At 55.2% G+C, this 23,118-nt stretch overlaps 1 protein-coding gene and 1 pseudogene across 1 annotated transcript in view; one reads left to right on the forward strand and one right to left on the reverse strand.

The window, feature by feature from the left end:
- The window catches only part of MTOR (mechanistic target of rapamycin kinase), a 126,335-nt gene that overhangs the window by 10,220 nt on the left and 92,997 nt on the right, over positions 1 to 23,118 (forward strand). The window contains exons 8-18 of the mRNA XM_056110858.1: positions 3,842 to 4,028; positions 5,759 to 5,887; positions 6,932 to 7,176; positions 8,997 to 9,212; positions 9,517 to 9,722; positions 13,521 to 13,643; positions 14,366 to 14,455; positions 14,666 to 14,758; positions 15,397 to 15,531; positions 15,967 to 16,096; positions 18,293 to 18,543. Coding sequence (XP_055966833.1) covers positions 3,842 to 4,028; positions 5,759 to 5,887; positions 6,932 to 7,176; positions 8,997 to 9,212; positions 9,517 to 9,722; positions 13,521 to 13,643; positions 14,366 to 14,455; positions 14,666 to 14,758; positions 15,397 to 15,531; positions 15,967 to 16,096; positions 18,293 to 18,543 — 1,805 coding nt within the window. The remainder of the gene's footprint in view (positions 1 to 3,841; positions 4,029 to 5,758; positions 5,888 to 6,931; positions 7,177 to 8,996; positions 9,213 to 9,516; positions 9,723 to 13,520; positions 13,644 to 14,365; positions 14,456 to 14,665; positions 14,759 to 15,396; positions 15,532 to 15,966; positions 16,097 to 18,292; positions 18,544 to 23,118) is intronic.
- LOC130020404 (uncharacterized) lies at positions 15,722 to 15,792 on the reverse strand (annotated as a pseudogene).

A 23,118-nucleotide genomic window follows, 5' to 3' on the forward strand; every position in this document is an offset into this window, starting at 1 on the left:
TTAAATGGTTCCGCGTGTGAGAATAGGACGTGTAAGCTAAGGGCGAGATAATTAGCCACATAAAACCCCCGAACCAGAGAGAAATTAGATCAGGAAAATTACCTCCCTTTTTTTCAGCTTTCCATTCTTCCCATCTGGCAGCCAGCAGCTCTCCTCCGTTTTAATGACCGTACATGCCCCTGTGCAGTAGAGCTTTAACTGTTCTGGAGTTGGAAGTCTGTGGCTCAGAAGAAATCAATAAGTAGGCCAAGTGTGATCAAAGGGTGGCACGGTGTGGAAACGGTTATCTAGCAAGTTCAAAGGGCTGCCTGGCAGCGGGACGCAGGGCTGGAGGGCCCCGAGGCTTACCCTTTTGATGTGGGTTTTTGTTGTTTTATTAAGTCATCCGCTAAAATATGCCACTGCAACTCGGCCTCGGCGGCCCTCTGTCGGGAACAGGGCTTGGCGAGGGCCTGTGCGCTGGAAGCCGTCGTTCGGCTTCCCTGGTGATGCGCGCGTTAGGTAAAATCAGGACCGCTTGCCCTCATCGGGGAGATAACCCAGTCGTCAGTACTACGTGACCCCTACCCCTGGCACGCCACGTGTGCCTTAGTGTCTCCCGAGCAGGAGAGGGTCTGGCCCCTCCGGGGGCTTGGGTTGGAGAGACAGGCTGAGCTCTCCAGCTCTACATCCCTGCTCGCTCAGGATGTGAGATAGGGAAAGGAAAGGACTTTCTTAATTTTGTTTTGGGTTTTGGGCCCCATGGCAGTGCTCAGAGCTCTCTCCTGGCCCCGCATGCGGGAATCACTCCTGGCAGGGCTGGGGGGCTCTCTGGGGTGCTCAGAAGCAAACCAGGCCTGGGCACATGCCACGCAAGCGCCCTAAGAGCCCCGCTACCCTCTGGCCACTCTGTTGATTTTGGGTGGGACCCAGACAGTCAGGGGCTAGACATGTCTCTGCCCCGGGCTTTTCCCCTGGCAGTGCTCGGAGGCACCTGTGGTGTCAGGGGAGGGTGCAGACAGCAACTCCCTCACCTCTGTGTTCGCTCTTGAGCCCAAGGAATTAGGTTCTCCACTCAAGCTGAAATGCTGTGCCTCTGTGCAGAGGTTGGCTTTGCCTTGGTCACTCGGCCTTCAGGGCCGTGTCACCTTGGTCGTCCGTTTTCAAGCCTTCGCATCACAAGCTGCGCAGGAATCGTTTCTCACCTGCTTGGGGTTCTACACGTTTCCTGCGTGTGGCTCGGTAGCCCTCAGATCTCTAACTCTGCAACAAATACTTAATTTTTTCCTGCTCTTTCGGGTCACCTCTGGCAATGCTCAGGGATCACTCCTGGCTCTGCACTCAGGAATTACTCCTGGTGGTGCTCGGAGGATCATAAGGGATGCTGGGGATTAAACCTGGGTGGGCCGACTGCAAGGCAAACTCCCTACCCCATGTACCATCGCTCCAGCCCCTGCGACAGATACTTGTTTGCCTTCTCACCCCTTCCGTATGTGTTGCAGTACCCAGGTGTGAGTCTAGCAAGCTGGAAGAGAAGGAGCAGAGAAAGGCAAGAATAAGGAAACCCCCGTCTTTGGAGGAGTAATAACACTTTAGTTCAAATTGCCCAAGAATTGCCTATCCATGCACATTGGCTTATGTAAATTTAATGAAAATACACATGCGGCTTTCCAAATTATAGACTAAATCTAGTTCTATTAAATATAGCTATAGCAGAAATATCTTGGTAATAGGAAAGTGGTTTTCAGGCCTGAGTAGAGTGGCCTGATGATTGCAAACTACATGCGTATTACTTTATATTTCAAGATAATATTAATAGTTTAGAGGATTCCTTGTTCTTAAACAAGATTTAACATACATTTCTTAAAGAAGAACATGACTTTTTCCATTCAAAATATAACAGTACTAGATACAGTTATGCGATATTATTACTATGGAGACCCTCTTTTTTGTTTTGGTTTTAATTTTCAGTTATTTTTGGAAATACTCAAGAGTGCTCAGTGATGACTCCTGGCTATGTGCTCAGGGTTGCTCCCAGCCGTGCTCAGGGGACCGTGTGGTGCTGGGGATCAAACCCAGGCCTCCCACATGCAAACATGTGCTCAACCCCTTGAAGTTGCTCTCTGGCCCTCAGTTTTAAAAATTTTGTTTTTGTTTACGGGGCTGGAGCAAAAGCACAGCGGGGAGGGCGTTTGCCTGGCACGCGGACGACCCGGGTTCGATTCCCAGCATCCCGTATGGTTCCCTGAGCACCACCAGGGGTAACTCCTGAGTGCAGAGCCAGGAGTAACCCCTGGACATCGCTGTGTGTGACCCAAAAAGCAAAAAAAAAATTGTTTCAATTTGATTAGTTTATGTTTGGGCCCCACTTTCTTAGGGCTGATTCTGCTTTGTGCTCCGGGTTCACTCCTGGTGGGCTCAGGCAGGCTGTGGGGTGCAGGGGATTGAGCCTGACTCAGCTGCGTTCTAGGCAAGCCCCTTACCCTCTGTACTGTCTCTTCAGCCCCTATGTTTTAAATTTTCTTTTTTTTCTTTTTGGGTCACACCCGGCGATGCACAGGGGTTCCTCCTGGCTCTGCGCTCAGGAATTACCCCTGGTGGTGCTCCGGGGACCATATGGGATGCTGGGAATCGAACCTGGGTCGGCCGCGTGCAAGGCAAACGCCCTACCTGCTGTGCTATCTCTCCAGCCCCCTGTTTTAAAATTTCTAATTTAATTGTTGGTTCTTTGGGCCACACACACAGCATTCAGGGATTGCTCCTGGTTCTGTACTCAGGAGCACTCCTGGCAGGGCTCAGAGTGTCAGGAATTGAACCTGGGGTAGCCACTTGCAAGGCAAGTACTCTGCCCACTCTGCTCTCCCCATGGTACTAGCTCTCTGCCTTCCCTCCCTCTCATTTTTTTAAAAAATGAAGGTAAACATCTTGTACTTTTTTTTTGGCTTTTTGGCTTTTGGGGTCACATCCAGCGATGCTCAGGGGTCACTGGCTCTGTGTTCAGGAATTACTCCTGGCTGTGGTTGGGGGATCATATGGGGTGCCAGGAATTGAACCTGGGTCGGCCGTGTGCCAGGCAAACGCCCCCTCCCAACTGTCCTCTCGCTCCGGCCCCAATGTCTTACATTTCTGGTGCTAAAAGAGGCACTCAAGGAATGGGTGTCAATCATAAAACTGGGTAGTTCTCCTTTCAGTTCTTCGTAATGTCTCTCTAATAGGTGTCCTTAATTTATTCTTTGTTCGTTTTGGGCTTTGGATCGCACTTGTTAGTGCCCAGGCCACATTCGGGTCTGTGCTCAGAGGACGGTATGTGGTGCCAGGACAGTGTCATGGTTGCAGCCTCATGCTAGGCGAGCTCCTGAATCTTTGTACTGTCTCTCTTGCTCCCTTACTTTTTTTTTTTTGTGAAATTACACGGTTTTTAGTTGAAGGGTTTTGAAGGGAAGGAGGGAGAGAAGGTGAGAGCGAGTAGAGAGTCACCTGCTCAAAAGAGAGCCCGGGCTTCTCCAGGGGCGGAGAGAGCCCCTGCACACAGCCCAGCATCAGGCATGAAAACATGAAAGTCCACATCTCAAGAGGGGAGATGCGGGCGACCCATGTGCTCAGGCAGCGTATGCGCCTCCCTTGTTCTTTTTCGAGGGGGGGAGCGGGCCGCGCCCGTTGGTGCTCAGGGGTTCCTCCTGGCGGACTGTGGGGCTCCGTGGGATGCCGGGTTGGCTCTGTGCGAGGCAGACGCCCTCCCCCCTGTGCTGTCACTCCAGCCCACCCTTCCCTTCCCCTCAAACGGAAATGGCTCCCCGGGACTCGGATCCTCGACACAGTTCCCTTCTGACCTCGAGCCCCTCCTGTGCCTCCCCCTGCTCAGACACCCAGTACCTGCAGGAGACCATGAGCCACGTGCTGAGCTGCGTCAAGAAGGAGAAGGAGCGCACGGCGGCCTTCCAGGCTCTCGGGCTGCTCTCCGTGGCCATGAGGTCGGAGTTCAAGGTGTACCTGCCCCGCGTGCTGGAGATCATCCGGGCGGCCCTGCCCCCGAAGGACTTCGCACACAAGTAAGCACCCCCGGGGGCAGCTGCTGGGAGAGGAAGGGGGCGCCATCCCCGTCTCTGAGGGCCCGAAGCTTGTTCCTAGCCTCAGCCTCTGTAGGACATGGAGTGGCCTCGGCCCGGTGGAGTCCCGAGCCTTCCCGGGTGCAGTGATGCCTCAGAGGTTTGGGGGAGCAGAGTGGGTGCCAGTGCTGTGTGCCGTATTATTCGCTAGGAAGCCCAGGCTTGCTCTTTGCTCTGACTTTCCTTATTTCTTTATTTTTTTTCCTTTTTGGGTCACACCCGGCGATGCTCAGGGGTTCCTCCTGGCTCTGCACTCAGGAATTACTCTTGGCGGTGCTCGGGGGACCATATGGGATGCAGGGACTCGAACCCAGGCGGGCTACATGCTCCACCAGGCCGGGGCCACTTTTCCCATGACCCTCCCCACTGTGCCCCTTTGCTTTGACTTCTAGGGCATGCATTTCACAGGATGTAGCGAGAGGACTGCAGGCCGGGGTGGAGGGTGGTGACAGTTACCACTGTCCTCATCACTAAGGTTGCAAAGTCACCTCTTGAAACCTCCCGGTGAGAACCAACTGGGAGAAAAACCTGCGAGTAGGCCCCAGGCACCACTGGCTAGGGCCTCCAAAACAAAAAATAAAATACATATCTGTATGTTTACATATGCATATACTTATGTAAATATAGTTACATATTTGAAGACTCGGGGTGTTAGGGTCTTCATCATTATTATTATTTTTTTATTGACAAAGCAGGAAAGTTCATTTAGAAAGATGTGAGGGGAGAGAAAGGGAAAAGCGCGTGTTGAGGAGAGAACGTGGGCTTTCCCAGGTGGAGCCAGGGCAGCCGAGAGAGGGACGGACCAGTGGAGGCGTGTGAGGGGAGCCCGGCCTGAAGGGCAGCCGGTGCCGGTAGTTGGGACTCAGTGAGCCGACAGCACCCCCGTCTCACTGGGCGGGGAAGGGTTGCTGGCTCTCTGCTGCCTGTTCGGGTTTGCTGTATTGGGACTGGGCAGCACCCTACGCGCACCTTCGGAGCAACTGTCCCTTCTCTCGAGATTCTGTACTGCCATCTGCTGGATTGCGTGTTAAATAGGAGGTCTCCCAGTAACTGGGCTGGGGAGATAGCACAGTGGGTAGGGTGTTTGCCTTGTACGCAGCCGACCCGGGTTCGATTCCTGCGACCCTCTCAGAGAGCTGGGCAAGCTGCCAAGAGTATCCCGCCCACACGGCAGAGCCTGGCAAGCTCCCCGTGACGTATTCGATATGCCAAAAGCAGGAACGAGTCTCACAGTTTGTTGTGAGATGCGACTGGTGCCCGCTGAAGCAATTCGATGAACACCAGGAGGGACGGTGCTGCAGTGCTCCCAGTAGCTGAGCTGATGGGCCTGGATCTGCCTCTCAGCCTTCCCGACCCGTGACCCCTTCCCCGTCTTGGTTTCTTCCTGTGGCTCCTCGCCTGCTGGGTGGGCCCCGTCTCATGCTCCAGCTCCCCTCCCCACGTACGTCGTTTTGACCTGGGTCCCCTTGGACCTCGCTGGAACCCGATGGGGGCATGTGGTCTCCGGTTGAGAATCGGCTCAGTTGGTGCCCTGCTCGCCCTCGTGGGTGTCCTGTCCCTGCTCACCTGCGTGGGATGGCCTCCGGGTGGCTTGTTCCCTTTGTGTGAAGGCGTGTTTGAAGGGGGACTTGGGAGCCGTCACTTGGTCAGAGCCGGTCCTTCTCTCTCCGCAGGCGGCAGAAGGCCATGCAGGTGGACGCCACCGTGTTCACGTGTGTCAGCATGCTGGCCCGCGCCATGGGGCCCGGCATCCAGCAGGACATCAAGGAGCTGCTGGAGCCCATGTTGGCCGTCGGCCTGAGGTGGGTTGTGCCAGCTGCGTCCGCCCAGGGCGGTGAGGAGGGCGTGGTGTGGTCTCCTGAGGTTACTGAGTGGGATGGGAGACTCCAGCAAGCATCGGAGAGAGCACCCCAGTACCCTTCAGCTAGGTAGAATTACATTTAAAAGTGTGTATTTATGGGCCGGCGATAGTCCAGCGGGGAGGGCATTTGCCTTGCATGTGGCCGACCCAGGTTCAATCCTTGACATCCCATATGGTCCCCCGAGCACTGCCAGGAGTAACTCCTGAGTGCAGAGCCAGGAGTAACCCCTGAGCATCGCCCGGTGTGACCCAAAAAGAAAAAAATAGTATATATTTATTTGGAGGGGAAAAAAAAGGTATCTGGAGGATAACTCATGCTAAATAGAGCTAGTTTGAGTCTCAATCTTTATCACGGTGGCCAGCAGTGTGACTCTAAGTTAGCTTTGACCGTCTCGGCGCCCTGGTGTCCTCAGCTTAGAAGCAAGTCCGGCAGGAGTGCGGTGAAGACCCGGTGAAAGAACCCGCGGGCTCACCACTCTGCGGTGCCAGCCCGAGGAGCGCTCACATCGTTTCCAGCTATTGTTGCTTTTGTTGGGGAAACTGCTGGTGTTTTCTGTTTCTGTTCTCTTCACCTGGAAAACAAGACGGATGTTCCAAGTCTGCTTTCCAGGCCCCCCCCCCCCCCCAGCAATACTCAGGGTTTACTCCTGGGCGTACACCCAGGAATCACTCCCAGTGGTGCTCGGTGGACCATATGGGGTGTCGGGGGTTGAACCCGGTTCGGCTGCACGCAAGGCAAGCGCCCTCCCCGCTGTGCTGTTGCTCCGGCTTCCCGCATTCCTTCCCTTGACGAAGCCCCTGAACTCATGGATTACCTGGAAGTCTACGACCAGGCCGAGAGAACGCGGGCCATTCCTTTTAGGGTCTTCCTGCAGCGAGGCCCGTGCAGAGACGGGGCCCCGTCCGCTTGCTGACACCAGGGCCGTTTCTCAAGCACAGACCTGACGGTGTGTGCGCAGCCCGGTGACCCCTCTCTCCCCCCCAGCCCTGCCCTCACGGCCGTGCTCTACGACCTGAGCCGGCAGATCCCGCAGCTGAAGAAGGACATCCAGGACGGGCTCCTGAAGATGCTGTCCCTCGTCCTGATGCACAAGCCCCTCCGACACCCGGGCATGCCCAAGGGCCTTGCCCACCAGCTGGCCTCCCCCGGCCTCACCGCCCTCCCCGAAGCCAGCGACGTGGGCAGCATCACACTCGCCCTTCGAACCCTCGGCAGCTTTGAGTTCGAAGGTAAGAAATTGCCGCGGTTGTTGCCGAGGAAGGGAGTGGGGCTGGGAGGCGGGGCGGGGGGATCAGAGTCCTGGGCCCGCGCGGTTTCCTCAGACAGGCGCGCTGGCGCCGGGGCAGCTTGTCCCCCTGGACTCTTTCTGGACGTGGATTCCTGCTCTTCGTTTCCTCGTCCCACACTAAGTTCCAGGGCGGGTGGCGTTCAAGAAAAGTATCAGCTAACTAAATACTACTCCGGTGGAAGGTGCAGAGTGGGTTCCCCTCCCTCCCCGCTTCCGTGTCGCCAGGATGGTATTTATTAAGGCTTCCAGATGTAGGAGCAGGCTTTTGGGTGTTTCCGTTCCCGGAGCCGTGGTTTCCAAGGATGCTGTCCGATGTAACTTAGTTGAGATTGCTAAGCTGCAGATAAACCCACGTCAATGCCCTGCAGAGGGATATTTCAGGAAAGAAATGGATGTTTTCGGAACTTCAGATGGTGTAGGCTGTCCTGGTCGGCTGCAGGGAGACGGCGAGATGTCTCGAGGCTGCCTGCATACTTGCAGCCATCTGTGGCCCCATTGATTAACACCCGGGTAATTTATTTCTAATGAATGGGAAGCAGCTATATTTAAACCCAGCCTCCATCAGACGCTCTTTTTGGTATTTAAATCTGAGATCTAAATAGACAACATAAATTTCACCAAGAATTGCTTTACTCTCTGGGAATATAAAAGGGTGACTTAGAATAAAACAAAATAATTTATTCTTTGAGGAAATAAAGAAAGGCTTAGAGTTGGTGGACGCCTTTTTCTGTCTCCCAGCTGCTTCCCTGCCTGCCTTTTTCTTTTTGGCTGGTTGGAAGAACAGTTGTTAACCACCCCCCACCCCCTTTAAAAATTTTGGATCAAGCCCAGCTCAGTGCTTGGGGGTTGTTCCCGGTGGTGCTTGGAGGAGGCATGAAGCCCCAGAGATGGAACCCAGGGCCCCTTCAGAACGCAGGCACACGCTCAGTCCGCTGAGCTCTCGCTCTGGCCCCCTCTTAGAGCCTTCTGGGGCCAGGAGTGATAGTAGAGAGGGTGAGGTCCTTTTCTTGCACATGGCCAGCACAGGTTCCCTGGCATCCCATGTGGTCCCCCGTGCACCGCCGGAGTGACCCCTGAGTGCAGAGCCAGGACTCACTCCTGAGCATCGCTGGGTGTGGCCCAAAAAGGAAAGAGGGGTTCTGGTTGGAGTTGAAAATCTTGCCGAAAACCTTACTGAAAGTGGACTAAGTACAGAAAGGGGGACAGACATCGAATGACTCCACTCACTTGTGGAATATAAAGTAGCACAATGGGAGACTTAACACCTAAGGACAGTAGCGATGAGGGCCAGGAGGATCGCGTCGTGGTGTGGAAGCCGGCCCCACGTGCTGGGGGGAAAAGGCAGCCGGGATGGAGAAGGGACCACTAAGTAAATGACGGTTGGAGGGATCGCCCGGGATGGGAGATGCGTGCTGAAAGTCGACTAAGGACCGAACACAATGGCCTCTTGGCATCTGTATTGTAAACCCTGGTGCCCAGAAGTAGGGAGTGGGGTGGGGTGGGGGTGGCGGGAAGGACACTGGGAACAGTGGTGGTGGGAAATGTGCACTGGTGGAGGGATGGTGCTCAAGAACTGTGTGACTGAAACGTAATCGTGCAAGTTTGTCACCGTTTCTCATGGAGATCCAATAAAACGTAGAAAAAAAGAAAAAAAAGGAAATGAACTAAATGGCCCTGAAATGGAATAGAAAATGCCGCCGGCAAGCTGCAGACCCTGCCCCAGGCATCCGTGTCACTCTCTCTTCTCCCGCCTGTGTCCAGGCCACTCCCTGACCCAGTTTGTCCGCCACTGCGCGGATCACTTCCTGAACAGCGAGCACAAGGAGATCCGCATGGAGGCCGCCCGCACCTGCTCCCGCCTGCTCACGCCCTCCGTCCACCTCATCAGTGGCCACGCGCACGTGGTCAGCCAGACGGCTGTGCAGGTGGTGGCCGACGTGCTCAGCAAACTGCTGGTGGTTGGAATAACAGATCCCGGTAAAGTGGGCGACGGTGGCAGTGGGAACGGCTCGCGCCGGGGCAGCTGGGAGTGACCGGCTGCATCGAGGGCCTCTCCAGAAACCGTTGGCTCCTCGAGCTCACCTAGGGCTGCCCTGCCGAGGTGGGGGGCTTGGCTGCTCTCCCGGGGTGGCACAGGACTTTTATTCTCTCCCTTCTGCTCCTGTGATTAGAGCAAAGAAGTGGGTTCGAGGAGAGCAGTGTCTGGAACCTTCGTGGAGATGGAGAGTGTGGGGTGGGGGGAGGTTTGTCAAGGGGTACCGAGCGGCTCTGTTGCCCGCAGATCCTGACATCCGCTACTGCGTCTTGGCGTCCCTGGATGAGCGCTTCGACGCCCACCTGGCCCAGGCAGAGAACCTGCAGGCCCTGTTCGTGGCCCTGAACGACCAGGTGTTCGAGATCCGGGAGCTGGCCATCTGCACCGTGGGCCGGCTCAGCAGCATGAACCCCGCCTTCGTCATGCCCTTCCTGCGCAAGATGCTCATCCAGGTAATGGCATGACTGGAGCCTGTTGCGGAGGAGACTGTCGGCAAGGGACGGGGAGAAGAGTCAGACTCGGCCGAGCCACTCTGGCTTCCGGCATCCCAGGGTCTCCCGTGCACACTTGCGGTTCGGGTGCTTATTCCCCCGGAAGCCCCCTGTCATGGTGGCGCCTCCCCGTCCCGGGAAACCTCCCACCGAGCGCTCTTCCCGGCCAGCCTCGGGGGTCCTGCTCTGGGTCCCCTCCGTTCAGTCTGCTGCGCACGGGGCCGGTCTTGCCCGCCTTGCTGTCCTTCCGCTCTTCCAGCTGTCCCTACTGCAGAGCACAGAGGCCGGGTGTGCCAGGGACTGAGCACTGTTTCTCCGAGCACGGCGCCTCTGGTCCCTCCTTCTCCCTGGCTCTTATTCTTTCTTGTTGGTTTGGGGTCACACTTCCTGTGTTCGGGATCAGTTCCCCCTCTGCCAGCGTGTCTCTCCCGGCAGGGCTTGAGCCTGGCCTTCTGCATGCTCAGCGTTTGCTCCCGCCGGGTGCTCTCCAGCAACGGGAGACGCCAACTTAACCTTTAGGCTCTGGGTGGCTTCTGCTCGGCACTGCTGCAGGGCGGCACACGCTGTCACCCTTGCTGAGCCCCGGGTCCCCATCGGTTGTTTTCGGCTACCCGGGGGGCCACTTTGGTGCCTCTGCTGGTCCAGTCCTTCGTGCCTCAAGTTTTGCCCAACCGTTGGCAACAAGACTCCCCGGGGCGTCTCTGTGACTCACCCGGCATCACTCGCCTCGCTCTCTCCCTGGCTCCTGCCGTGGTTTCTAGTGAGAATGGACACTTTCTTAGCAAAACTTAAGCAGAAACTCATTAATATATAATGTAACTTGCACTCTGGAGAAGTATAATTTATTCATGATTTTCGTAATTAAAGTGGTTGTCACACCTCATCAATCAAGAAATTAGAAGGTGCTTCGTACCTCGGTACTTCTCTTTCTAGCCTCACGGTGCGTTTCCTGTTGTTTGAAGTCTTTTTGAAGTGTCTGAGGTCGGGGTCAGAGCGATAGCACTGGGGTGAGGCGCTTACGGAGCCCCTGGGCACTGCCTGGTGTAGCCCCCAGACCCATATAAAATATCTAAGGTTTTAGTTTTTATTTTTGGGAGATAGGAAAGGGATTTGTTTTTTCTGGCTTTTTGGGTCTCACCTGGTGATGCACAGGGGTCACTCTGGGCGCTGCACTCAGGAATTCCTCCTGGCAGTGCTGGGCGGGGGGGGGGGGGGACCGTATGGGATGCTGGGGATCGAACCCGACTTGGCCATGTTCAAGGCAGCCGCCGTGCTGTGCTATCCACTGTGCTATCGCTTTTGCTCCATGTTATTTTTTTTAATTAAAATTAAATTTTTTTAATTACTGGCGCCTGCTTGAGTAATTCGATGATCAATGGGATGACAGTGATACAGTGATTATTATTTTTTACTTTTTTATTGAATCATGGTGAAATAGGCCATCACGAAGCTGTTCACGATTGGATTTCAGTCATACAGTGTTCCAAGACCCGTCCCTCCACCAGTGTCCATTTCCCAGCACAGTGTCCCCAGGTTCCCTCCCGTCACCCCCACCCCCTACCTCCTGCCTGCCTCTTTTGGCAGGCGTTTTTCTTCCCTCCCCTCCCCTCCCCCCTCCTTTCCTCTCCTCTCCACTTTGGACCACAGCTAGTGCTGGGGGCTCCTCCCACCTCTGCGCTCCGCTCTGGGGGCCTTGTGGTGCCTGGGATGAAAGTTGAGTCTGCTGCATGCGGGGTGTCTCTCAGCCCTTTCGAGAAGGAAAGTAAATCACTGTGACCTTGTCAGCTCAAATCCTGCCACAGAAATTTGAAATGGAAATCTTAGCGATGTCAACGAGAAGGAATTTGAAATGGAAATAGTGAGAGGCGTGTTTCGTGTCTAATCGGTCAGTAGAAATTTTGAGCAGCTGCTGCGTTCCGGGGATGGCTGGGGGGGGGGGGGGTAGGAGTGAGCCGCTCGCTTCCTGCTCCCTTGGAAGCTTGTCTAAGCGGCCGGGTCATGTGGTTTGGCCGGGCCTGCAGCATGAAGTTCTGTGCGTGAACTTCCCCATCACCGGGCGTAGCCCTGGAAACTCAGTGGTTTTTTTTTTTTTTTTTTTTTTTTTTTGCGGGGGCGGGGGGGTGTCGCACCCTGCGATGCACAGGGGTTACTCCTGGCTCTGCACTCAGGAGTCACTCCCGGCGGTGCTCAGGGGACCACATGGGATGCTGGGAATCGAACCCCGGTCGGCCACGTGCAAGGCAAACGCCCTATCTGTGTGCTATGGCTCCAGCCCCTCAGCTTTGTTTTCTCACTTCTCTCTCCTCAGCGATGTTTTGGGCACTTCATCTCTCTAAGTCTGTATGAGCTTCTCTCCATGAGCGCAGACGGACCGCCTTGCTCTCGTTTCAGAGATGTCGATGAGAGTAAGCCTGTTGCCTCTGCATTAAGGTGCGGGAGGAGTCTGCCGACGTGGCCTCTCTGGCTTCTCCGGAGCACCTGAAGCAGCTGCAGAGCATCAGTATTCCGTGGCTGTCACAGCCGTTCTGGCTGTTCTTGGTGTGCTCTGTCATTATTCATAGGCCCTCCTAGTGAGTTGTCTGAACAAACGTGTTTCTCTCCAGAGAGTTGTACCTTTCGTCCTCATTGTGGGTAACTCTGCCCACAGCTGCCCCAGTTGGTTCTCTCCATCTTCTCTGACTGGGTTTTTCTGTGAAAACCTGAGCTTTTTTTAATTTATTTTTTTATTTTTGGGTCATACCCGGCGATGCTCAGGGATTACTCCTGGCTCTGCACTCAGGAATCACTCCTGGCGGTGCTTGGGGGGCCATATGGGATGCTGGGAATGGAACTTGGGTTGACCACGTGCAAGGCAAACGCCCTACCCGCGGTGCTATCGCACCAGCCCCTGAAAAGCTGAGCTTTGGGGAGGACTGCCGGGCTTTGGGTGCTGTGACAGAAGGAGAGGGGTTTTGTCTGAGTCAAAGAGGGACAGACGTAGAAAGTCCGCAATCATCATTGGAATATAAAGTAACGTAATGTGACACCCAAGGACAGTAGACACAAGGGCCAGGAAGATTGCTCCATGGTTTGGCAGCCTGCCTCATTAGCTGGGGAGAAGGCAGCTGGGATGGAGAAGGGGTCACTAAGTCAGTGATGGCTGGAGGAATCGTTCGGGGTGGGAGATGCGTGCTGAAAGTAGATACAGTGTGATGGCCTCTCAGTATCTGTATTGCGAACGACAAAGCCCAGCAGTAGAGAGAATGGAGGAAATTATCTGCCATGGAGGCAGGGGGAGGGTGGGATGGGGGCCGGTATAATGGGGACATTGGTGGCGGAGAATGTGCACTGGTGGAGGGACGGGTGTTTATCATTGTATGATTGTAGATCACTATGAAAGCTTTGTGACTATCTCACAGTGATTCAGTAAAAAAAAATAACTCGGCGGGGGGGATTTGTTGGGTAGTTTTCCTTCCATTTGCACCATGTCCTTTGCTGTGACATGTCCCACAGCCACTTAATTCCTCCCCTCGTTTCTGACCACATTTTCCCTTTTTTTTTTCTTTTTGGGTCACACCCAATGATGCGCAGGGGTTACTCCTGGCTCTGCACTCAAGAATTACTCCTGGCGGTGCTTGGGGGACCATGCGGGGTGCCAGGAATCGAACCTGGGTTGGCCACGCCCTGCCCGCGCTCCTCTCGTTCCAGCCTGCACATTTTCCCTTTAGACATACAGTTTCACTCCAGGCCTTCTGCCAAGGCGCGCTTTTCTTCTTGCAGATTCTGACAGAGCTGGAGCACAGTGGTATCGGGAGGATCAAAGAGCAGAGCGCCCGCATGCTGGGGCACCTGGTCTCCAACGCTCCCCGCCTCATTCGCCCCTACATGGAGCCTATTCTGAAGGTAACGCGCCTTCTTGACGCGCTGCTCCGCGCAGTGAGTGGGGCGGAGGGAGTGCACCGTCGCTCTTGGCCGAGCCAGGCGAAGGGACAGTTCCCCCGTCTCGGACTCAGAGGCGTCATCCCGCACTCGGAGAGCGCCACGGATCTCACCGGGGCTGGGAACAGGCACCGCTGCGCCTGGGAAGGAGGAACAGCATCAGGGCACACCGCAGATGGCACACTGCCCACGTGGCAGCCATGCCATCTCGCCTCTCCCTACCACCCCGTCTCACTCACACACACACACACACACACACACACACACACACACACGGAGTCATTAAAGTCGTGGCAGCATCAGGGCACACCGCAGATGGCACACTGCCCACGTGGCAGCCATGCCATCCCGCCTCTCCCCACCACCCCGTCTCTCTCTCTCTCTCTCTCTCTCACACACACACACACACACACACACACACACACAAACACACACACACTCACGGAGTTATTAAAGTCATGGTGTCTCTTGTCGTGACCCCGGTTACTAGCCACGCAGATCTCGGCCTTCCCCAGCTCTCTCCCCTGGAGGCTCTTACTCGGTCCCATTGCACGGAAGCCCTGGGTTCCTAAGCCCGAGCGTGACTTGCCTTCTGGAAGCCCGGTCTCACGGGGGCGGGGGATGGTTTGGTAGGAATCTCCCATAGGCTTAGCGCTGCGTTCATTCACTCAGACCTTCTTCCACAGGCTTTAATATTGAAACTGAAAGATCCGGACCCCGATCCCAACCCCGGTGTCATCAATAACGTCTTGGCCACGATAGGAGAGTTAGCTCAGGTAAGGGGTGGCTCTTCCGTGTCGGATGACCTTCGAGGCGGAGTGGTAGTTGGAACTCAAAGGATTTCTTCTTCTCTGGGCTCTGTCTGGGCAGTGCTTGTGCTCGGGGCCAGCGGGGAGCTGGACTCCAACCCAGGCTGCCCTGGGGAGAGCCTTTGGCACTCGGTGCGGCCTCACTGGCCCCTCTCCCGTTCTCACACTCGTTCTCAGGTGAGTGGCCTCGAGATGAGGAAGTGGGTCGACGAGCTCTTCATCATCATCATGGACATGCTACAGGACTCCTCGCTGCTGGCCAAGAGGCAGGTCAGTGTCGCTGCTTCCTGGGAGTGCGGGACGTGGTGCAGGGCTGGGTCTCTGTCCCTCTCGGCCTCCTCGTGTCCTCCGCACAGCAGCTGCGTGGAGTGGTGGCTGAGAGCAGAAAAGATTCAAAACTTGGATTAGTGATTGCGCTGGCCAAAAGGCACTTGCAGTGAGACTCAGAGCTGGCTGTGCTGCTGCTGAGAGACCGTTTGGACCCGGGTCCTAGGGGGAAGGGGCCTGCCAGGTGCTGTCTCGCCCTTCCTGAGCCTGGCTCCACTGTGCCCAGAGGTTGTCAGCCGGAAGCCTGAGAACAGTTGTCATTTCCATTTTGGGTCAGACCTCTCTGGTTGCTCACTCAGAGTCTGGGGAGACTCTGGGGAAGGGTGGGGACGGTCCGTCTTTGATCCAGTGACCGTGTGTGTCTGTGCTCTGATAACCTTTTCTGTAATGCCGAACTCCCAAGGTTTCTGATCCTGGTTCCTGTCTACTGGAAACTCTTTTGTTGGGACAGTTTGTAACGCTTCTTTACATTCAGGTGATGGAGATGTAGAACTGACAAGAGCAGATGCTAGCAGGATTGCAAACTGCACTTTCGGTTTCCTTTCGGGCTCATTGGGGCGTGCCATCTCTTGCCCACCCAGGTGGCTCTGTGGACCCTAGGACAGTTGGTGGCCAGCACAGGCTACGTGGTGGAGCCCTACAGGAAGTACCCTACTCTGCTCGAAGTGCTGCTGAATTTCCTGAAGACGGAGCAGAACCAGGGCACGCGGCGAGAGGTGCGGGGCGCGGCAGGCTCGTCTCTGCGGGCGGGGGCGGGGCACACAGACACTACCAGCAGGGACGCTCGTCTGCTCGTCTGGCATGTGTGTTTGATCCCTGTGCCACGCTCACATGCACACACGCACGCATCCACACGTATACACACATGTGCACATCCACACACAGATACATGCATGCACACACGTGCTGTCCTGGAAGGATAGATATTAAACTGATAAGAACAGATGCTACCCATGATCTTAGCCAAAAGGCCAAGAGCCCTGGGATGGAGAGAGCAGTCTGGTGTGTGCTGAAGCAGTGAGTTAGACCTCTGTCCTGTTGTTGGTTCTGCAGCAGGGTGCTGGGGTGTGACCTGGGAATCAGGTGACAGGCGGGAATGCCCGAGAGCCGTTCACCGTCCAGCGTTGTGATGAGTGTTTCCTCCCGTGCAGGCTATTCGTGTGTTGGGGCTCCTGGGGGCTTTGGACCCCTACAAGCACAAAGTGAATATTGGCATGATCGACCAGTCCCGGGACGCCTCGGCCGTCAGCCTGTCAGAGTCCAAGTCCAGTCAGGATTCCTGTAAGTGGAGGGGACGGGACAGATCGCCCAGTGCCACCTCCCCAGGCCCGACAGCGTGTGTCCAGGGAGGCTCGGGCTGGTGAACTCAGGGAAGTTCGAGCTGGTCGACTCACTGCAGGACTTGGGGGTGAAATGTAGTCATTTCCTCTAGCTCACAGCAGGACCTCTTCCCAGGAGGGCCCAAGTCCTGGCGACGGGCCGGATTCTTTGCTCCTGGTGGGTAGGACTTCCTGACTTCCTAGGACTTGCTTTTTAGAGCTGATGAAAGAGACGTGAATTGCTCCTTCCTCCCCTCTGGCCATCCCTTGTTCTTCTACTTCTTTTTTTTTTTTTTTTTTTTTTTTTTTGCTCTCTTTGGGTCATACCTGGTAACGCCCAGGGGTTGCTCCCGGCTCTGCACTCAGGAATTACTCCTGGTGGTTCTCGGGGGACCATATGGGATGCTGGGGATTGAACCCAGGTTGGCTGCATGAAAGGCAAATGCCCTTCCCGCTGTGCTATTGCTCCAGCCCAGGCTATCTTTTTTTTTTTTTTTAAATTGCTGCTCTGATATTTTTTCTATTCCAGGACACCCAAGAAGGATAAGGGGACATTTTTTTACTCCAGGTCTTATCAGTAGGGAAATCTGGGGCAAGACCCTGGATTAAAGAAACCAGTTTTGCGGTCAGAAAGCCACGTGGTCTGGCTCTGGAGCCCCTTTATCTTTTGATACGAAGTTGGAGATGGGTTGAGGGAGCCATATGGGGGTAGGGCTTGGGGGTTCTGGAGAGTTCTCCAGACTTCACCCATGCCTGCCAGGCCAAGTTTATTTCTGAAGTTAAAAGTTCAACAGGTTTCCCAACTAACCCAGCAAAATGTTACTTTCCCCAAATCAAAGAATGTATTTCTATTCTTTTTTTTTTTTTTTTGGGTTACACCCAGCAATGCACAGGGGTTACTGCTGGCTCTGCACTCAGGAAGTACCCCTGGCTCTGCTCAGGGGACCATATGGGATGCTGGGAATCGAACCTGGGTTGGCTGCGTGCAAGGCAGACGCCCTACCCACTATGCTATTGCTCCAGCCCAAATAATGTGTTTCTAAATAGCGTGGATAGGACTAAGTCGCATTCTGCTTGTTCTGCGTATTGGCACCGTGGGCTTAGCAGCCGGTCTGTAGAACACGCCGTCCCCAGGCATCAGACTGCTAAACACGGCTGTCCCAGAGAATTGGTGCTGTCACTTCACCCTGGGCTTATTCGCAGAGCCAGCCCTGCCTCCCGGGGCCCCTCCAGACCTAGCACTGCCGTCCAGTTGCCCGGTGGGCACTGGAAGTATCCGGGGGGACGGTCATCTTGGGTGCCTGCAGGTGCTTTCAAGAAGGCGCGTCTCCTTCCGCCAGGGACACGGGTTGGCAGGCGGGGCACAGGCCTGCCCGGAGCCCAGCTGCAGCCCTGCCAGTGCATGGGGACTGGTCGTGTCCACTGGGAGTGGTCCCCGAACAGCAGTCTGCTGGTGTGACACCAGAATGAAAATAGAACAGAAGGAAGATAAATTCCCGGGGGGTGCTGAGTAATTATTGTCCTAGGAAGGTGGTAGCAGGACCCAGCAGGCTTGGGAACCCCTGATCCAGTTGCAGGGCTGCTCCCGGTTTGCGCTTAGGAGGGAGCCCTGGCAGTGCTCAGGGGCCGTGTGTGGTGCAGGGGATAATCTGGAGTCGCTGTGCGCAGGGCCTTGTCCTCTGCTGCCTCTCTGGCCCAGCCCTGGCCCGTGAGATCCTTGCTCCTCTCAGGTAGCGTCTGCCACTAACTAGCCTGAATTCTCTCGGGCCTCCAAGCAGCTGTTAAACAGATGTTTGCCTGGTTTCATTCCCTCGACGTTCATTTGAGAGAGTAATCATTTTTATCGATGGTTTCAGCTACCAAGGGGTAGACTGCAGTAGTAAGGAACTAAGCCCAGCAGCAATTTGAAGAAAACCCATCAGGTTCTGTTTTAGACTTTTATGGTTTGGATAATAGCAAAGCCGGAAACGGTTTAGTCCCCGACGTTGAGCTTATGAACTGGGTCCCAGAAGCTCCTGTACTTGCCGCGGCATTGAGACAGCGTGGGGACAGCTAGGACAGCCGGTGCCCGTCAGGAGGCGTGTTAGTGTTGACTGCTCTGCCGGAGGTCCGGTGCGGGTGCTGTTTCGCTTACGCGTGTCACCGTCGTTTGTCCCAGCGGACTACAGCACCAGTGAGATGCTGGTCAACATGGGCAACCTGCCCCTGGACGAGTTCTACCCGGCCGTGTCCATGGTGGCCCTGATGCGCATCTTCCGGGACCAGTCGCTGTCCCACCACCACACCATGGTGGTCCAGGCCATCACCTTCATCTTCAAGTCCCTGGGACTCAAGTGCGTGCAGTTCCTGCCCCAGGTCATGCCCACGTTCCTGAATGTCATTCGGGTGTGTGACGGGGCCATCCGGGAAGTAAGTAGAAAGCCCCCCCCCTTCCTGCCCTGCAGCGTCCCCGGGGTGCCTGTCTGTGCCTCCTCCCCCGCTCAGCCCCGCTTCCCTCGTCCCGCCTCACCCCGCAGAGGGCAGCTGGCAGCTCGGCCCAATTTCCTGGCTTGGTAGCTCCAAAATGACTTGGAGGCGAATGACCAACAGAGGGCAGGCGGCGTTAGTGTCCCGGCAACCCAGAGTTGGGCCCGGGCCTCTGGTGGGGCCCCGACGCGCCTCCTCATGTGTTCGGCTCTCTTGCTGCTCCCTGATTGGGCTGAAGTCTGACACCTCGGTGAGCAGTGAGCACTGCAGGGGCGGCCGAGGCTGCCTTCTTCGTATGGGGTTTTCTAATGTCCCTTTGCCGTCATTTTGTTGATTTGTGATTTTGAACACCTGGTTTAAGTGGGTCCCTGTCAGATTGCCGCTGAAGTCGCCTGCTTTCCTTTGTGGTCAGTAGTAGTCTGTGGGGAGAGACTTTGAGCCGCCAGGAGTGATCCCTGAGCACAGAGCCAGGAATAAGCCCAGAGCACCACTAGGTGTGCCTCTACTCACCCACCCCCATCTCCCTCCACCTGCAAAAAAAAAAAAAAAACCCAACATTTAGTGTTCTATGATTTAGAGAAAACAAAGGATGGGATAAATGGGTTGAGGGGAATTTTATATATAAAAGTGCCAAATCCTCAAAGTTGAGGGGCTGGAGAGACAGCTCAAAAGACTGAATAAAGGCTTTGCGTGCAGGACGCCCAGGTCTGGTCCTTAGTACCCCCTGGTCCCCTGAGCATCACAGAGAGCAGCCCCTAATCACCAGTGAGTCGTGCAAAAAGATTTTTTTTTTAAATGAAAGAACACTCTAGCTAGGAAGTCATATTTGCAGTCACCAGAGTGATAACTGATTCAGGCAAGATCATCAAAGGAGGCTGAACTCAAGGAGGTTGGGCCTCACCCGGCCATGCTCAGGCTGACTCCAGCTCTGCGCTCAGGCGCCCCTCACGGCAGGCTCGGAGGACCCTATGGGGTGTAGGGAACCGAACCCGGGCTGACCGCATGCAGAGCAAAGCCCTATTCATTTCTATGATCACTTTGGCCCCTAAAAGTAGTTTTGGATTGCTAGAACCTGCACCAGTGGCTTCAATTCATACAATGGTGGACCTGCCGCAGTCCATTGAAAACCCCTGTCAGTGAAGTGACAGTAACTTTTATGGACCAGCAGGAAATTTCTTTTGTCCAATACCAGTCGGCAGCCAGGGGTCCATAATAAGGACTCAGAGGGGTAAAGCACATGTCTGACACACGATGCCCATAGTCTGAGCTCTGTACCACGAGCCTCTGCCCCAGAGCCACCGGACACAGCACAGTCCAAGTACTGGATTGCTGGGCACATGCTGCCTGGCTGAGGAGCGCTAGGCGTAGCCATCACACCCACTTGGCCCCTCTGGGCAGGTCTCTGAGCAGAGACACCCCGACGGACACCAGGCTAGACAGCAGAGCTCCCCCGAGGGTCAGAGGAGCTTGGCAGGGTTGGGGACAGAGCTCAGAGGGCCGAGCCACAGGCTCTGCAGGACAAGGGGCCAGGATCCGTCCCCAGTATGCGTGCTCTGAGCAGTGCCAGGAGTGAACCCTGCAGTGCCTTGGGAATAGCCCTGAGTACTGCATGTGGCCCTCCAGGTGACAGAAACCAGCCTGGGCCGTTCCTGCTGTTCCTAGATACATTCCGCAGGAGATATGGGCGGACTTCTGCACTTCAAAGGGAACTCGCTATTTTCCCTCTGTGATTATGTATTTAATTTGATGTACGTTTGATCGGGCTGGAGCGATAGCACGGCAGGTGAGGCGTTTGCCTTGCACATGGCCGACCTGGCTGGCCCAGGTTTGATTCCTCCACCCCTCTCGGAGAGCCCGGCAATCTACCGAGAGTATCTTGCCCGCACAGCAAAGCCTGGCAAGCTACCCGCAACGTATTTGATATGCCAAACACAGTAACAAGTCTCACAATGTTACTGGGCCCGCTCGAGCAAATCGATGAACAACGGGAGGACAGTACATTTGACTAGGTGGCGGGGCCAGCGCGATAGTATAGCTGGTGGGGCGTTTGCCTTGCACATGGCCAACCCGGGTTCAATCCCCGCCATCTCATATGGTCACTGCTAGGAGTAATTCCTGAGTGCAGAGCCAGGAGTAACCTCTGAGCATCGCCGGGTGTGACCCAAAAAGAAAAAAAAAACAAAAACACAGATGGCTTTTTTTAGAAATTATATTTTCTAGGGACCAGAATGATAGGATAGCTGGTAGGCGCTTGCCTGGCACGCAGCCCACCCAGGTTCAATCCCCGGCATCCCATATGGTCCCCCAAGCCCCGCCAGGAGTGGTACATGAGTGCAGAGCTAGGAGGAAGCCTGAGCATCGTCAGGTGTGACCTCCAGCACAGAAAGAGAAAACAAAGGAATTTTTTCTAACTTTGTACCTAGAGTGTCAAGGTAGTTGATCGTGTGAAATGCAGCATCTTTATTTCACCCTCTTGGAAAATATTTAACCGAGAACCAAGTTTGGGCTCCTATATATCTTGTAGATTGTTTTTGTTTGGGGGCCCCGCCCAGCAGTGCTGGGAGTACTCGAAGCACAATGTTTCGGGGCGCTCTTGGGGGTAGTCAGGTCCCATGCTGTGCTAAGGAATCAGACCCGGGAATCCTGTGTGCGAAACGTGCACTCCGCCCTCTGAGCTGTCTTTCCAGCCCGCCGTCAGCTCTCAAAGGGCTGATGTCCAGGAGGGGTGGAAGAGGAAAGCGTTTGTGAGAGACTCTGAGGGGAAATGAGGCGTCTGCTCGCTTCCTTCCCAGTGAATGATGTGCGCAGCGCTGATACCAAGGGGCTCTGCCCCCAGGAATTAGAACCCAGAACCTTCCCCGTCTGTGGCTCCGGAAATGACAGGGCGAAGCGGAGCCACTGCAAGCCTGTCCTTTCTGCCTGTTTGCCTGACCTCATCATCGCCGCTGCCCCACCGCTGCTCCAGCTTTGCTTTTTCCCTTCAGCTCTTGCAGTTTGTGGTCTCGTCGGCAGGGGTCCTCGGGAGGGGCCAGAGGCAGGGGTGCTCCGCTGAGTCAGGTCTCTGCCGTGTGAGTGCGTTGGTGTGGGGTTCCCTTGCCCTTGGATTCCCCCGCGTTGTTCATGGAGACTTTCTCTCATGGTTTATTTTGAGCCAGTTTTGTCCTCGAAAACCAGTGCTCTGGCCGGGATGGGACTTGTTTCCACTAAAGTTATGGGCAGCAGCAATCGTCGGGAAAAAATATTGAGACAGGGCGGGGACCACACCTGGCAATGCTTGGGGCTCCTCCTGGCTCTGCACTCGGGAATCCCTCTTGGCAGTGCTCGGGGGACAGTATGGGGTGCCGGGGATCAACCTGGGTCGGCCACATGCAAGGCAAATATACTACCCGCAGTACTATTACTCGAGCCCCCTAAGTAGGAAAATTTGAAGAAAAAAGAGAAGAGGCTTATTGCAAGACCTGGAATTACACCACCCAGCGGGGGCCATCCGGAGAGACAGAGCAAGGGAGATGAGTGTGTCGGGTCTGGGGTCTGTGTCTGCCGAGACTGAGGTCAAAGGCGGCACCGAGGCCGTCTTGAACTTCCTCTTTATTGCAGATTTAAAACAGGGAAGAGTAAATTCAGAGCTTGAGAAAAGAAAGAGGAAACAAGTCAGAAGTGCCCCCTAATGGCCAGTCCCATAAATCAGTCAGGATCAGTCACATTTGGAGGGCTGCAGAGGGCCCAGTGCCCGGCCGCCCCTGCTCCACTCCCGCCCTGCCAGGAGCTGCAAGAGGTGTGTGTGTGTGTGTGTGTGTGTGTGTGTGTGGGCGCGTGTGTGCGCGCACGAGTCTGTATAAGTATGTTGTGTGAGCATGTATGTGAGTGTGCGAGTCTGTATGAGTGTGTGAATGCGTGTATGTGAGTGTGTGTGAATCTGTGCGCATGTATGTTGTGTGAGTTTATGTGTGTGTGTGCAAGTGTGTGAATGTGTGTATGTGTATCTGTGTGTGTGTGTGTGTGTGTGAGAGAGAGAGAGAGAGACAGCAACGATGTGTGTGTGTGTGAGAGAGAGAGAGAGAGAGGAGAGGGGGAGAGGTAGGGAGAGGCAGCCCCCTTTAAGGTCGAGGCCTCTGCTTCCGGTTCAGTCAGGTGCCTGCGTGACAGAGAGAAGGCCAGCAGTCAGGCTTGGGACACTCCATACCTCACCCCTCCCCCGATTTGCCTGCTTTAATTACTTAGAGGTATGGTTAGCTAATTAGTTAAAACGAGCTAATTGGGCTGGAGAGATAATACAGCGGGTAGGGTGCTCGCTCTGCACGCTGACCCCTAGAACTCCATACAGTCCTCCAAGCCCGCCAGGAATGGCCCTTGAGTACAGAGCAAGGAGTCAGCCCCGAGCAACATGGGCTGATTAATTGAGCTACTCCAAATGGGCTGTAGAGCCCATAACAGTTGTATGTATCTGGGGAAGTAAATGGTTGTGATTTGGGCTCTGTAAGAGAAGCTGCATTTACACTTGATTCAAGTGTGTGCCCA

This window comes from Sorex fumeus, unplaced genomic scaffold (genome assembly GCF_029834395.1).
Source record: "Sorex fumeus unplaced genomic scaffold, SorFum_2.1 ptg000011l, whole genome shotgun sequence".
NCBI lineage: Eukaryota > Metazoa > Chordata > Mammalia > Eulipotyphla > Soricidae > Sorex > Sorex fumeus.